The 17,996-nt window shown below is 31.4% G+C and overlaps 1 protein-coding gene across 1 annotated transcript; it reads right to left on the bottom strand.

Moving 5' to 3' along the window:
* Positions 1–5,834: 5,834 nt before the first annotated feature.
* LOC119672962 lies at positions 5,835–14,969 on the bottom strand. Its single transcript, XM_038084148.1, has 3 exons — positions 14,311–14,969; positions 12,638–13,189; positions 5,835–6,398 (listed from the first exon to the last, which is right to left on the bottom strand). Exons 1-3 carry the CDS (start codon positions 14,471–14,473, stop codon positions 5,917–5,919), a joined length of 1,197 nt encoding a protein of 398 aa, XP_037940076.1. The 5' UTR covers positions 14,474–14,969; the 3' UTR covers positions 5,835–5,916.
* Positions 14,970–17,996: the final 3,027 nt, after the last annotated feature.

Below are 17,996 nucleotides of genomic sequence, written 5' to 3'. Positions count from 1 at the left end.
CTTAAAATTAATTAAAAGGAACTCATATCCAGATATTTCGGATATATCTATTGGTGTTGGGAAATTACAGATTCGTGTTTAATTGCAACCGTTTTTCAATCAAATTACCTTACAGATTATCTGTACTGAATTCCCGTAATAATATCATTAGCAGTACCGGCTGTTAGGCTATTTCACGACAATAATTTTACTAAATAATAATTAATAATAATCATTAGGTTTTATGTATATATGATGAATCCTTTAACTCTTAGGAGGAGCATAGGGCCGCTCATCGGTAAGTTTTTGCAATTTCTATTATTATTTATTGCGGTTTCTTTAATCAGTTGGGTTAAGATTGGCAAGTGATTGACCTACCGCATCCGATTCTGGTATTGGGAATTCGAACTGTTCCCTCCAGAGCGACAGAAAATATTGTGACAATACTCCTTTTGAAGGTATACGACCACCACGGTTGTCCAGTAATGGTTCCTCCGCGCCATCTCTTTTACAGGCTCCTGTCTAAGCATGCAACTTTATCCACAACCGATGGCCTTAAAATTTTTAAGGAAGTTACCTTTTACCTTTTACTGTTTGGTTCGCGGGAGGTATTTTGTTTAACTCCTACCACCTGATAATGGGAAAGACATCCGCTATCCACCACCTCCGACGCGTCTTCTAAGGTATACCGCCTCCCCCGACGAAATCATTAGGTTTTAGGTTTTAGCTAATAATAAATGGCACCCTATCATCCCACCAAATATGGAGCAATATCTCTGCCATGAATAATCGACTTTATTGTTGATTTGATTGGTTTGTCGGACTTAACATAAAATTGTTTGCACATTAAGATTTCTTTATCAATTTTTTTATTATCAATTGCAATTCGATTAAATTTATAAATAATTATAAATAAATGTTTTGATATAGTTCAAGCAACATTTCGAAAACACAATCGCCTTTCGATGTCATTTATCTCCAACCCTTACTGCATCTAATTTTCGTACTTTTGGGTAAATCCCAATGCGTTTAGACATTTAGAAATTGCTACTTGTGTTACCTCTAATGATGCTCAAATTTTTCTTATGTTTGGTCTGTTCATCGTCGATTAGTGGTTCTTATTCTTCTTCTTCTTTGAACTTTTTGGTTGACCAGACGATTTTTTGTCTTTAATATTAAAATTATTCTGACAATCGCATGATTCCACTCTCATATAATTTTTTTCCTTTATTGGCTAAAAACAGTTCAGTTGATTTTTGACATCCTCATTTGGATCCTCATAATGGACTAGAAATTGTTTTATGAATATATTGTCCATGAGATATTAGAATACTTTTATTGGGTATATTTATTCTTGAAAGTAGAAGAGTCACACCCCTGTCAATACTATTTTTTCCATTATCTCGAGAATTTTATATCATAAATTTAGTGCACGTGAACAAAATCGACTGTATTGTCGATGTCGTCCGACTGCAGTCGATAAATTCAGATCGAGAAGCTTATTGAAATAAATTGCCGTTTGAAAAAGACATCCCAATTTTTAATGCATTTAACTATTATAATGTGTACAAAAATAAGCTGAGGTCATCGTTTTTTTTTAATTGTAAACATGTGACGATGCTAAAATTTTTAGTTCAAATTTGCCTCATATTTTATTTTTTACCAGCAATAAATTTAAATTTCACGCTTTTAAAAAGTACTTGGTACTTTGTATACTTGCTACAGATGTGTAGTGGAGAAGATATAGCATATATCGATATATTTTTCATGAAGCATCTACACTACATTAAAGCGTAAGTTACTCGTATTATATTAAAAATTGTTACAATTTAGTATTTATATTTTAATTTTTCCACAAATAACTTGTATACCTATTTCTATGCTAATCAAACAGAAAATGTAGTCAACGATTTGCCGAGTGTCTTTCAACCGTAGAATGATCTAAGGTACACTTCATACATTAGAACGGTTTGTCATAATATGTTTTTATTATTGAATATTTTAAAGGCTCTATTTGGATAATAGCATTACTTATTCATTAAATATCATACACTTCTTGACAGTTCGCACTTGGTTCTATATTAATATAGAACGAGAAGAGTAGCTACATAGCCATCCCGGTACAAATATTAGTAATACTCCTGATAATGCAGCTTTCAATTTAATTTAAAATATATATTCTGCTGTTAACGAATGTAAATACAGAATATGATCTGTATATACGTTGTATCCGTTGTAACTTATGAGTACAAAAATTGTTTCGTTCTTAAGATATTTGGCAGAACTCAGAACTCCTATAAAAACGATCATATGTTTTTATTTATATTATGACTGAAATACGCAAATACGCAAATATATCTTCAGAAATTTTGGTATCTAAAAATATGATTGAATCTGAATTAAAACAAAATCGGTAATGATGTGATATCTGCAACAAATCACAACACTACAGTATAGTGAATAGTTTCTACGAATGGATGCAATTTTTATGCAAAATGAATAAAAAGTTATAGACTTCAAATTGCGATATCCGACAAGTTCACACAAGTATTGTAAATATATATATTTTCTCTATTATATCAGAAGCTATTGATGCGCAAATTTTTCGTCCCGTTCATTTTGTTGAAAAATGATACAATATAATTATGATTAAAGACAAATTATAATATAATATTAATAGGTTATCTACATTTAATTTCTTTTATAATACAAACTTGAATATTTCAAAACATCATAGTCTATCTTAATATCATATAATTCCGCAAATGTTTACGTTCGATGAATTTAAGCTTTTTAATTACAAATTCATTGAACGATTGAATATATATCTTTGCTGATGTTTTTGTTTCAATATAGTTTCGAATCTGTTTTGTTCTACTACAATATCACCATTGTTCTTGGAAAAACGCACGAAGTTAAACACGACTTTACCAAAAAAACATGAAGTCAAAAACGCTTAATATCTTATGTTAAAGAATTCCTGTTTCAGTACAAATTGTGGGAGGTACAGAGTTCTATTTTTAATGTTACCCGAATTTACAGATCTACAAAGAAAAAACCAATCGACAAATGGGGAACTCAAATAACATAGGTTACGCACGTCTATTAAACATTCTTCAGTTTAAAGTCCAATTACTTAGCTTACCTTAATAGTTTTGGAAAGTATCGCACAATTTTTCCGCCCTTTTCGCATTTTATACTTCATTCATATCACTTTATTTACGCATCGGTTTATATAAATCTAAATTTGTGAATGTTAAACTTCTATAAACTTCTATTGTACTTTTGTTTTTTATTAACAGAATAAAGTTGTTTATGCCCTCACTTGACTTTCAACGATAGAGTGCTACGTACCCCACGACACATAGGACAATAAACTTGTTATAGTAGCTATTTTCAAAGCATGTCAAATCCAAACTATGGATTTGGATTGTAACCGTCTAAAGGCACCAGATTTTTTTTTTGTGAGGCAAAATATTAGTTCAGAGAGTTTGTGCGAAATCTTGTTTTAAAACGTAATAAATTGGTGGAAACTATATGATATGCTAAAGGAGGCTTATGGAGAACAATCTCACCACATATTCTACTGTTTTGCATATGAAATAAGTAGACATAAATAATTTGTTCTCTAAAAGTATTTGGGAAAACACTTACATACAATATAATATAATATAATATTTCTGTTATATCGCAACCATTCCATTTTGCTCAAATCGCACCCTACAGTTTCTATTTCCCATATCAAAATAATATTTGAAAGTAAACATTTTTTGATATAAATTGAAATAAATACAAAGTCAAAAAACGCCTCCAAAATCGTACTTAAAAAAAGGTTTTAACGATTTTGTTTAAAGCTAATTACTTGGTATCTATATTAGAGAGGTTTTGAATTGAAGCTTATGGTATAACCAGTGTTCATTAAGAGTTCTTATTACTGTTTGATCACATCTCATGTATTAACAATAGAACTACGATCACCATTCAAAATTAAAAAATTCCTTGAATGCCTGACAAGAGACATTCTTTTTTTTTATATTTTAACAATTTGTGTTTATTGAATCGCTTTAAATTAAAGCTCGACAATAAGTTTTAGAATCTTAAAGACTAATAACATTACATCACAAATTATTTTATATAAACATACTATAATGAAATATATGATTTGTAAATTATTTTAATGGTGCCTCTCTGAATAAGTAGCCAGAGCTTATTTATCAGATATTACGGCGTATAAGATAAATTATCAGAGTGATCTTTAGAAAAGCAGGATCATCATTCCGTTAAGAGAGACATTCGAAAGAGTTTTTGTTGAATTGTGTGTGACTGTGGCATTTATCATGCTAAATGATTTAAAATATTGATCATTGTATGTAATGAAATTTATAAAACTTCTTATAGAAGTTGGAATATTGAAGAGGCAATTAAGTTTTAGTTCAACTATTTACGAATAGTTGGCGGTAGACGAACTTTTTGCAGAACCTTGTAACTTGACAGGTATTTTCACTAATTTTAATATCCTTTTGAAAAATTTCTTAACTACGCTGTCAGCCAAAGTCTAATGTTGGGTAGATACTATTTAGTTAAGCTTTTCGCAGTCCTGTCACCAGATAGCAAAACGCGTAGAGCCAAAAACATTTTTAAAAGAAATGAAAATAAACTTTGCAAAAGTAATTTTAAATTTAAAACTTTGAACTTTTTCGTTTTTGCGTATTTGCGAATTGGTGTGGAAACTTTAGCAACTATGAAAACTACCTTCAAGAGTGCAACATTTTGGTAACAAATACTTAAGCGCACACATGAGCAGGCACATTAAATAATTTTGCGCACAAACTAGGAACTCTCAACGAAGATGCCTTGATGGCATTAAGACCAGAAAAAAGAAAAGTCAATACGGAAATAACTACTCTGCAAATGTTAGGACTGAAAATGACTACAAGTCAAATAAATAGAAAAGTACAAAACCAATGCACAATAGTGCGAGACTTTGTCATCTTGTGGAAAAGTTTTATGAAATTTTTACATTACGTGGCATTGATAAATGTAAGACGATAGTTGAGATGAAGCTACGCACGCTTCAAATATTATTTTTGCTTTTAAATTATTTGAAAGGAGTGGAAAATGACTGAAAATAGTTGAAATGGTAAACCCCAAATGTAAAATATTTAAGTAATTTGGCGCGTGTGTAATATGCGGTAAATTTTACATCAGAATGCATTTACAGCTTAAGCTAAGCAGGACTACATGGGCGGCTGGGAACAAAGAAATCCTTTCAATCATCATCGCACACGAATTCTAAATATTTTCGTTTAAACTTGAGTCTGTAGCTGATTTATAAACGGTTCAGAGTTTTGACAAAACTTTACTACGTGATGTGCGTGATATGAATTTTGCATTTGCGGGAAAGTTAACGTTAGCTTAAGTGTTGGTAAGCAAATCTACAGAAATACATTAAAAAACGTGTTATTTGTGTGCTACGCTAGAAATTTGTAGTAATAAAATATACACATATAAGAAAATTCATCTATTATGGTTGAAAGTCGAAAAAAAGATCGAAAAATCACATACATATTTATCAAATCGCATATTGAGCCAACCAGCAACTTAAATACGTTTATTGGTATACCCATGAACGTATTCCTAAGGAGAGGGTGAATATAGTAGAGTTTAATATCTTATACTTACGAATAAAAACTTAACATAGCTTCGCACTTTGCTAACACGTGAATGCAATGTAATGCAATCAGGCTATTGACGGAAATTAAAATCACATTTCAAAATATTTATTTAAATGTTTTTATTCTATTTTATAGAAAAATAAACTCATATCAAATTTATAAGTTACATAAAGTGTTTTATACGAAAAATATAATATGAAAAATGATTTAAATATCAATATAAATAAGATCAAAGTTTCTCAGTCTTCTTGATTGTTGTTAATTACTTGTTAGCAGTAGTCTCTGTGCCTTGCACATGTAATATCATTTCAAATGGATCCCATTCCAAGTCATGTTCGGTTTTCACACGCCTACGATTTGGTGTCAGTCCATGCACCGCCCCCGATAGTACAGGACCTTCACTTGTCAATCCAAGTGACATTGCTACACCCTCATCATAGACCATTCCTGCATGTTCTGCAGCAGTCAATCCAGTTTGCATAGCAACCATCGTAGAGTTGCGTGGCTCGAAACGCAAGTGCTGCGTCTGCATATGTTGCTGTTCGCTCACAATTTCTTGTATGTGTTCGCGTGTCTGTTCACGTTCATCAACTTTTCTAGCCAAAATATCGCGCATAAATGACATGCGGTCGAAATGCTCCCAAGTTGAATGGAAAACTTGTTGTGTGTAATGCGAATGGCGCTCTTTCTGCAACTCATCCACATAACGCTGTTTTATAATGGACCAACGAGTTTGTAACAAACCTTTAAATAAAGTATAGAAACTATGTTAAGGTGATATATATTATAAAAAAATAAATAAAAAGTATTAGTTACAAGTTTATAGACGCTTTAAAACCCCTTATGCTTATATATAAAAACGATTATATTTATAAACGATTTTTCGATATTTTCTTACAATATTATATTTAAATACTATATTCAAATCTGTTAACATTAATTCGATATTGAAGTACATTTGGCAAATCATAATACAAAGACTTAGTAGAATTTTATTAAAACTTTTGGATTGGATTGTCGATTGTCGATAAAAAAAAAGCTTGTCATATTTGTATTATGAAAGACCTAAACTAATTAATCAGTTACAGATATATACTCAAAAACGCATTGTTTGATCCTGGTGACATGACTGAGTGGAACTTATATAGGAATGTAATCCGAGAAAAAAAACGATATATTTTTCTGTGTGCGTGATTATAGTCTGAATGATTTCTGATTTCAACAAGAGCATGCTACATTTTATATTATCAGAGAAACGAACGAGTTATCGAAAGGACCCTAAGTCGTTGAAATCGACGAGTTCCTTTATGAAAACCATCATCATTCTCAACAAGTCCTAACAGATCATCGCGGATTACAAAAACAAAAGTTATCAAAACAAATGTTCTTTTTGTCACCAGAAACTAAGTTGTGACATGTCCTTCCGGCTAGTTTGATTTTTGATTAGAAAATCATTTTTTGATTGGCAATTTTACATCAATGTTGGAAGCAAACACTAAGTAGCCAATATACGGGAAATACGGGATTATTTATTCAAAAAGTAATAGTAAATCGGAACTCCAAAATGTTTTTTTAAGACATTTAATATAGTGTTTACTTTATTATTAATTACAAATACACAAAAAAAACATACTTTTCATACAAACACTACATAATAGATTTAACCAAATTGATTCTTAAGAAAACCTGATCTACTACGTATCATATAAAAGTAAACAACATATAAAAACTTCTGGATGAAGTTTTGGTCATTTTTATAATATAAAATAGTAAGAGGATCATAAGGATCAAATTATTTTATATACTCTCGTAACTACAATTAAATACGAGTTATAGCTTTCCAATTTTCAAAATTATCAGTTAAAAATTTATACTTGAAAAAATGATAAAATTAAAATTGAATCAATTAAAAACTGACTGTATAGATACGCCACACTTTGAATAGTTCAAATTATTTAAGTTTTTTCAGTATCATACAGAATGCACTGTATGAGTAATCAAATATTCAAATTTTTTGGAACAAATCTAGAAATTCTTATCGACCTAATATCTCGAATATAAAATTGTACAAATATTATGAACAGCTCAAATATATATATTCATACTTTTACCAATCAATTAAATTTTATTTTTTTCATATATACTATTATTCTAGCGTTTAATACTCAAATTCGATGGAGTAGTGTTAAATATTAAAAGGTATTTTAATTTAAACTAGGTGATCCCACGAACTTCGTACCGCGTAACAGTCAATAAATGTTATATTAAATTATAGGTAAACTAAATTTAGAAATTTATTAACGTAATAAAATTAATACAAAAAATTTATTGTATTCAATAGTTTATTAGGATATTGATATATAATTAATTATTTTAATGGTCTGTCAGCAAGAACTTATGGGTTGCATTCCAATTGATTCTCTTCAATAAAGAACCTTGTGATATACGATATTTTTTGTTTTTTTATCAGGCGCAAGAACAAATAAAGCAGATGGTTTGCCTACACGTGAACATGCCACGTACAATTGACCATGTGAAAAACATGCATTTTCTAGATTCAGACCACAAACACTAAAGGATTGGCCTTATGATTAAATTCAAAGGGCATATCGATTGAGATCATTGGAATCCTCGGAATGTGAACTTCATCACTTTGGAATTTTCCTTTGAGTATCATTGCGTGAATCACATTGGCCATCAGTTTTGTTATCACTAATCACGTTCCATTGCATAGTTTTGGTTGGTTTAGATTTTGAAGCATAATGACTACCGAACCAATCTTTAATTGTAAATTGTGCGGTGGTAAGTCAGGCACATCCAAGGAGTTCAAAAATTCAATTGAATAGTCGGTAGCTTCTTCTTCGTTTGTTACACAGTCAATAGATTTGAATGTATGCAGAGTACCAACGATTTGATTTTGAATTACAAAATTTAAGTCATTCACATCTTTGTTCTTAGCTGCCAAAATTGCTCGCTCACTCAACCATTTTTTTTTTTTATAATTATCAATGATGTTCGGAAATACTTCATTGATAAGTTCGTCTTTTGATGAGACGAAATTGCAAAAATTTGAAGGAAATGCAATTATTCCGCTCGATTCTTCAACAGCCACACGGCCATTACCGATTAACAGCAATTGCTTGGAGAACTCTTCAGCAGATGTATGGTTGACCAATACAACTCTCATGTTTGTTACCAGCTGAAGTTTCTTCACATAGCGCCAAAGATTTGATGATTTATGGCAAGCATTTATTTCGTCGGCAGCAGTCGATTTTGGAATGACTGTGAGTGTTTGGCGAAAATCGCCAGACAGTGAAATCATTGCGCCTCCAAAACATCTCCAGTCATTGCGAAGATCTTTCAATATTCTGTCAAATGCTTCTAATGCGCGTTTGTGCGCCATTGTGCATTCGTCAGATGATGATTTTAGATGCTACTAAAACTTTAGCCATTGCAGAATGCTTTGCAATATTACATATCGGTTGCTCGGTAGTTTGAAGGTTTAACGGCAATTTTAACGCTGAATGAGCCGTACGGCATCCTTCTAACAATGTAGCCGCTATTCCAGAAGAAGCTACTGCTACCGAAATGGCGGAATATCCCACGAACAGTGGCCAAAAATAATGACATGAGGAATGTTTTACCAGTCCCACCGGGGGCATCCAGGAAAAAAAGCCACCATTTTATTCATCAATCGCTTTCATTAATGTTAAACTTCCTTCTGTTGCGGATTCAATAGAGGTACATTAGTTTGAACTGATTGGTCTAATTCATGTCGATCATATTCACGTGCACGTTCCAATTCTCGATTAAATGCGTTATTTATTCCACGATCAGGAGCTGGCATTCCTAATCTGACTAACAAACCACCGCAGGTATGGTAACATATGTCTTCGATCAAGAGCAAAGCCTGATTATGCATTTCATCATTCACCTCAAGATCGGGATTTCTTGAACTGACACGAATTCTATGTAAAATGTCTTCTGACATGTTATCCTTATATTTGTTCCACAGGTCACGTGGATTCGATGGTATATTGATAACAATATTTATTTATTATATTTGAATTTATTATATTTGAAATTTGAAATATTTGAATGAAACAGCATTTACAAATTTATTATTTTTGCTAAAATAAGTGGATTTTTCCAATATTTTATAATGTATTCTGCTATTCGGAGCGGAGACGATTTTAACAAATCAAAGATAATTAAAATCGGTTCAGCCGTTCTTGAGTTATGAGTGGTCTAACTAACACGACTTGCTTTTATGTATATAGATTATGAATGTATATCACATTTTTTAATAGTTGCAATCAATCAACTGAAATAAATAAATGATATATTACAGTATTTTAGCTTATCTTACATGAGTCAGAGATTTTTAGCTAAGTTTAAGTTTTTATAGTATGTTCCCATTGCCTTCATTAAAACTGTTTATTTAGTTTAGGTCGCTAATTAAGTTGATTTACCGTAGAAAGAGCTCTCATACAAATCAACTTAGTTAAGAATAAATTAAGTATCGAATGCAACATTGCAAAATATATTTGCCAAAAGGGAAATGATCGAAATTTTACATATTTGACACCTGATGCTAAATAAACGAAAAACAAATTATATGTTTTACAAATAAAATATGTAATTGATCTGTGAAAAATCGCAATACTTTGCTATTTTCAAAATAAGCAACTCATTTAAATTTTATGCTTAAAATAATAATATTTTCTGTCTATACTAAGAAAAGCCCAGCATTTCCTGCGCCTTCTCAAAATTGTTGACGAAAGTAATGCTTATTACTTGTTTTTAATAATGATTAAATTTTTTTGATATGTTGCATAGTGTTTTCTATACGTACCTATTGCTTTTGGAAACGATCAAATTTTAAGTTCATTAATATAAGTTGATTTAGCTGCAGTGGAAACATGGTATTAAACTTCACCTTTCAGAGCTTAGCGAACAGTGAAGCAAAAGAAAGTAAAAGTATTTTGTTTAATTGAAATTTACTTCCTATGATGATAGGAAATAAATATATAAAGTTTTCAGCAATTTTTGAACTTATTGTATTAAATTTATTTTAAATAAAAAATTATAAATTCATTTAATGCTGCATCCTTATTTACATTTCATTTTTGTTAAAAACAAACATTTTTGATTCACAGATTTACATTGTGACCGAAAAGTTTCCGGAAAATTTTAAATAAAACGCAAAATTCTTAATCTTCATCAATATTTATTTTATCTCCTTCAAAATATGCTCCATTAGAAGCGATACACAAATGCCAACGTTTCTTCCAATCATCAAAACATTTTTTATAGGCGCTTTCCGGTATGGCTTTGAGTTCCCTCTGCGAATTCTGTTTTACGTCTTCTATGGATTCAAAACGCGTTCCTCTGAGTGGTAATTTGAGGTTGGGAAACAGGAAAAAGTCACACGGTGCAAGATCAGGTGAATACGGTGGCTGTTCGATGGTATTTATTGAATGTTTGGCCTTAAAATCGTTGATAATGTTGAACAAATTGAGGTGAATCGGAACAAGCCGGGCGTTGACACGTCGCATACACAAATTGTCCACCAAAATCAAACGAGCCATCTCACGACCGATGCCTAGCTCTCGTGCTATCTCTCTAACACTCACATGAGGATTTTTGAACACGATTTCCTTTGCCTTTTCAATGTTTTCGTCGGTGGTAGAGGTCGAAGGTCGTCCAGAACGCGGCATGTCTTCGACGGTCGTACGACAGTCCTGAAAGGCTTTGTACCACTCATAAACTTGAGTTTTCGATAAAACTGATTCCCCATAAGCCTTTTGTAGCATTCGCAACGATTCTGCACACGAAATTTCGTTCGAAAAACAAAATTTGATGCAAACTCTTTGTTCAATATTTTTTTCCATTGTTTTTTTCGCAACGCACTACTGAGGTGAACTGGTTTCAACAGCTGCCGTAAACGAACTGTCCGACAGATCGCGCTCATTTTTGGCATAGTAATTAAGGACAGTGCTGCCAAACTACATAAACTTAAAATATCGAAAAATATACAGCGCGCGAATTTTAAATGAGAATTTCCGAAAGCTTTTCGGTCACAATGTATATTATTTTATTTTATCAAAAGTTGCAGTTATGATTCAAAGCAGCATTTACTAAGACAACAGGCTTAAAAAATAAGCACGTGCTTATCTTTCACATCTTTGCATGGATTTTGTGTGGATTTTGTATGGCAAAAGTTTCGTATTGAGATAATACAAAAATGAGTTAGTCTTCACATCTTAATAAGATGCATATGTATCAAATTTTCAACCTAAATTGAATGTCTTGAAAGAGAATGAAAAATTTAATTTTCAATTATTTTATTTATAATTATAACAGGAGCAAGCAATATATCTAATATACGGCGAGATGGCTAAAATGATCCCTAAATCAAATTTAACAAGTATGGATATATAGTTTGTAACTTGTTCACTGCGACCTCACTTATTAAAAAAAAAAAACATAAAAAATTTTGAAGTTATAATACACCTATTTTCTAGCCTATATAATGTACCTGTGCACTTATACAATTTATTATACATTATACCAGAAATGAATAAAGAATATTAAAATAATTATGCAGTTTAATATTCTAAAAATTTGCGGTCCTTATTAAAAACATTAATATCATGGTGGTCTTTAATCCAAAAAAAAAAAAAATTGATTAAAATTATTTTTATGAAATATGTTTGATGGATGATTCAAGAATCTCAAGAATATGTTAGGTAAACTATTACCGGATATATTGCGAATTTGTATGTAAATGGTAATAAATATTGTATTAGTATTTGAACTTTATTGATTTGAAGATTTTTTTCAATAATTTTTTTAAATAATTTAAATTAAATTTCACTTTTGGGTAGAGACGTTTTTTTTTTATTTGTAGTAACTTTTAAATTTTGTATATTTTGTAATTCTTATTTCAAAATTTTTACTAATCGAATTATATTACTTACTTGGTGTTAGTCCCAACTCATTTGCAACCTCCTTCCAAATCGCTGAAGTTCGATTTTGTCCTTGACGTTGATCACGTTGTTTCCCAGCCCATAATATTGAATGATTTCTTATCGCATCTATAATACGACCACGCATGCTATTATTTAATGGACCTGGTCTACCAGGTTTACGCATAGGAGTTGTCGTTGCTTCTACAGTTATAGCTGCTGGTGGTACAAGTCCAGTAAAAGTCATATATGAATTATTTTCGACATTGATGTCATGTTGAACCGGTGCTGTTGGCAACCATGTGAAGCTACCACTAGGACGTCCTCTGCCTTGTGTTTGCGATTGTGCTGTTTGTGATGCCGATGGACTTATATGTTGTACAGCTTGATTTGATTCCTGTGAAGTATTGGTGCCAACAATTTTCGCAACCGTTATGTTGTACATGAAAGACATCGGTTCGAAATGTTCCCATTTTGTTGTGAAACGATCTTTATGTAAAATTTGACGATGCACTAAATTATGATAATGATATTTCATTTGACTCCAAATTGATTGCAATTTTACTGAAAGATTAAAAAACATGTGTATACATTTTTAATCCAAAGATTAGTTTTTATTATTTGTTTTATAAAAAGGTTTTTCGAACAATAGTGAGCTGCAAAAATTAATTTTGTATTATTTTAATTAATTTTTGGCTGACCATACAACTGTATTGAGTATTGCCAAATATCCATCATCAGTGGTCTTGGAAATAATTCTTGTATTTAATTAATCGTGAATATTTTTTAAAGACTGCAAGTACCAGGAACCGAACTCATGTCCTGCCAAATTTGAAGCTCAGAGTCAGCGCTCCTTGATCAATTGACCCATAGCTGTACTTGACTTGTATTGTCGCACATTTTTCTGGAGATTAGTTAGTTTGCTGTGAAAGTTTTCATTAATAAATTTACTTGTTGTGTTTATATTAGAATGAAATCATAAACCAGTTGTAGAATAATTTAATTAATTAATTAATTATATATAATTTATTTTTAATTGTTATAAATTTCAATACTATTCTGTTTATAGAGGCATTATTTGTTGCATGATTTATATATTCTTTCTAATGTATAGAACCTAATCAAGGAACGTAGTGCTGAGAAAGTCATGCTAATGTTACTCCACGAGTCTGACGAGGAATAACTAAAATTATTATTTATTCTAGTGAAAATTTTTAAAGACCATTTAAAATTTGCAGTATAACAAATTTTCTTAATTATAATTAATTACAATTTATTATTAGCTTTAAAGAATTAATTAATTTTTAAAACATGATTGTTATATTCTAAGCTAAAAATATTTAACTATTAATTTAATGATGTATACTAAAAACCATAAAAAATAGAAAAAAAATTTAATATTTTTTTTTGAATTTAATTAATTTCATTTGTAGAAATTTCTCAATAATTGGGATTATAATGCTTAATACGTAATCACGTGCAAACACTTAATGCTTGCAAATATTGTTTTTACTTTTTTTTTGTGTGTAAACAAAAATGAAAAAAAATACAAAATGTATATTTTTTCATATTAAATAATTGTTAACTTTTTTACGTGCACACAACAAAACATAATTTCTTCTTCCGGCAAGTGAAAAAGAGAAAGAAGAGTGTTAATGTTTTGTGTTTCACGTAAACACTCTTACCGGTCGGCACATGCCCTCCAAACTGCTCGGCAATCTCATTCCACATCGGCGCAGTAACACTTCGGCACATGTGCAGTTTATTGTTTGAATCCCATATCTCTGGGTACTTTTTAATCGCTTTCAACAGTTGTGCACGATTTACGAATGGATCTTCCTTAGGCATTTTATGTATATCACTTGTATCACGAACGCACGACAAACGCAAATACGCAACAAACGTACAAAGTTAGTTAACGGATTATCCAGCAATATTGTTTGTATTATATTATCCTGTTAATTATATGCGGTGTATTCCGTCACAATAACGCGTCCTTTGACATCAATTATCGGCGAATAACTGAAAGTAGAGCTGCGAGAATATAAGAATTAAAATGAAAAAGCACAATGTGATTGGGGAAAATAGAGAAATACAACAAAATAAAGCGCCACATGAAATAAGCTGCTCAGATTCCAAAAGCGAAGCGAAAAAGATACAAGAGACACAAACCAGAGGAGAATCAGGCAAACAGGCAACAAAAACACAGCAGAGCAGCAAACAGTGCTGAAGTAAATTTCATACTGAGGCGCAGAGTAGAAGCAATGGTTGTGAAAAGAGAATAAAGAAAACGCATGTAAAATCCACACCAAATTAAAAAAGAACAAAAAAATAGAAAATTATTTAAAAAAGTCAAAAGAAACTAAACGACAACCCAACAAGAAAAAGTTAAAAAAAAAATAACATAAATGGATTCGGCACATAAAGTATAGTAAACAAAACACGGAATAAAAGGTAAAAAACAAACAGCCGACCGGTATACGGGACGCAAAGCGATAACTACAATACCCACCATAAGATGGAATAGTAAGAAAGACATGCAGACCAGACCAGACAGTCGAAGTTAAAGAGTTGGACAGCAGCAGGATGAAGTAAGCGATTTCAATGAGCGCGCATTACTTGTGCATTGCGAAGAGGAAGGAGAATAACGAATAACGAATAGCGATAGCAATGAGATGAATTTGCTAATCGTAGGAGACTGTGTAGAACGTAGAAACAAGAATTGCATTAACTAACAAAAAAGTCTCTGTTAAAAATTTAAAACAAAACGCAAAGAAATAGGAATATGCAGAAAATATGCAAGAGCATAACACAAAGCAAAAAAGAGAAGCGTTTGCACAGATTTTGCTACAATAAGCACACATACAGACGTTTGCATACGTTTGCATTCGTTTGCAAAAGGCAAATGTAAAATATAACACAAAGCAATACTAACAACAACAATAACAACAACAACAAAATAAACTAACAAGCACAAAACTTCACAATTCCCAATTGTAAAATTTTACTCCCGAAGCACTTCAAATACATGGCAAATTTTCTCGTTATTACACAAACGAATGAAAACACCCAACACCACCCCCTTCATAAATATTTTGAACATTGCAGCAAACATATGAACAGCACGTAACATATTCACTCTCACGTACAGATTTAGTGCATTAAACAACCGTCAGCCAACGTTGCCTATGCCGACGTCTTTGCTGCAGCAATTGTTGCAGTTGCCATGTGCGTTAGGCTCCACAAACCAATCCATTGCCATGTCGGTACCACACGATTTCACCGGTGGTTAACTGATTGGCAAAGTGGTCGGTGGGTGTATGCGGTGTTCGTTTATATACTTATCAACAAAACATAAAACGAAAATGAATGTGGAAACAATAGCACAAAATACACAAATTGTATACAAAACAAAACTCAAAAAAATACTGAAAATGTACACAAAAAGTAATAAATAAAATAAAAAAAATTGAAAATAAAAAGAGGAATAAAAATTAAGGCAAAGCAAAGCAAAAAACAAAAAATTGTAGAATATAAATTCACAAATAAACCGGGAAAGGGGCAAAAAGGCGTACTGGCATGGAAGCAATGAGAAATACAAAAATAAGTGTTTTTGTTTATTAAATATTTTAAATGTGCAATTTGAATGAAAATCTGAAAACAAAATACATAAATAAATTTTAAATTTAAATTTAAATTACTTTTTCATTCAGTAAATATCTTTAGATAATTTCAAGAATTTACTTCCAGCAGTAAATTAATAATTAATCCTTAGTTTTGCAAATATTGAAAAAAATACTAGAGTATAAAATATTTATCAAATATTACGTGATCTTCATGCTCTTCACGGCGAATTTCGTAAAGATCGTCCAACAATGGGTGGTGCATCAGAAAACATGGATACAGTGCGAGAAAAGATTAAAATGGATCGGCAAGATACATAATGGGAGATATAGTCGTTCTTGAGCATTAGTGGGACTAGCATATATTCAATACACTAATACCTCGATTTACGTCGCCCCGAGTTGCATTGCCAAAAAAAAAATAAGTTTTGATTTCGAATTGCGTCGGTAGTGTTTCGATTCGCGAAGTATTTTAATACATACCTATAGAGCAGTGACGACGCGTGCCCTATCTGGAAGGGTGTGCGGCCCTTCTATAATGTTGTTTTTACATGTACCACTTATATTAAAATATATGAGATCTTTTATTAATAATAACTATATTATATAAGGCAACAATATATTCGCAATATTATACTAACAATTTATTAACAAAATAATATATTAAACAAATTAAATTAATAATTTATATATATATAAGTTGAATATTATATCAATATGGAAGAAACAAAACTTTTCACATAATTCTCGTAACATCAAACCAACTTTTTTCAAACAAAAGAGTTTGTACTTAGAACCATACATGTTTATGCAGTGATCAAACAAAATCAAACCCACTTGCAACGTATAAATGTGCGCACATGTACTCCGCACAGTGAGCGACAGAAATTCGTGGGTGCTACTGTTAAAAGGGGAGAGACGAAATGTGATAGAAATGTATGGCGAGATGAGCTGCAAACTTCAGCCGCTCATGCAACCACTTTGGCAAATCATCATGTTGGATTCGTATGCATGCAGTTGATATTCGAATAGAACAGAAAATTACTCTCATACAATTCCCAAATATAAATCTCTATTTCTGATATTACGAACGGGAGCACACGCACATTATTTTGTTCATATGCAACGTATAAATGTGCGACCACCTTCTTTGAACACAAAGGGGAGAGACGAAATAAAATAGAAATGTTCTGTGAATTGAGCTGCAAATATATGAGCACAACTAACAAGTATAGCAGCTAACAGAAGCAAATTGATTGAGTTTTCATAGACAATTATATTTAATTGTTTTTGCTAAAACTTTAAAAATGTGTATATATGGAAATGTAATAAATAATAATAATTCTTGATGTGAAGATAATTAATAAATTCCTATACCTATGTTATTTGACATTTTGCAAATTATGTTAGGGTGTTCACCGCACACCTCCGCACCTTAGAGCAGTCGTCACTGCTATAGAGGGGTTTTCCATTTTATTTCTTGTAGGTCACATTTTGTAAAAGGGGACTTACATGTATTAAGTGTTTAGTTTAAAGATGTTAATTTACATTTGTTTGGTGAAGTGGAAAGGTAAATTTCTGCTTTATAAAGTATAAAAATGAGCCCAAAACGAAAAAGAATTTCCTTGGAAGAACAGGTAGACATTTTAAAATTTTTTAAACTTGAAGAAAAATCTGCTGACATTGGGAAAATTGTGGGTTTAGGTCCAACTTCTGTAAGAACAATTTGTTCTCGTGATACGGACGAG

This window comes from Teleopsis dalmanni, chromosome 1 (genome assembly GCF_002237135.1).
Source record: "Teleopsis dalmanni isolate 2A chromosome 1, ASM223713v2, whole genome shotgun sequence".
In the NCBI taxonomy this organism is placed as follows: Eukaryota; Metazoa; Arthropoda; class Insecta; order Diptera; family Diopsidae; genus Teleopsis; species Teleopsis dalmanni.
The sequence above is the reverse complement of the archived record's forward strand: the minus strand, read 5'-3'. Positions and strand labels throughout refer to the sequence as shown.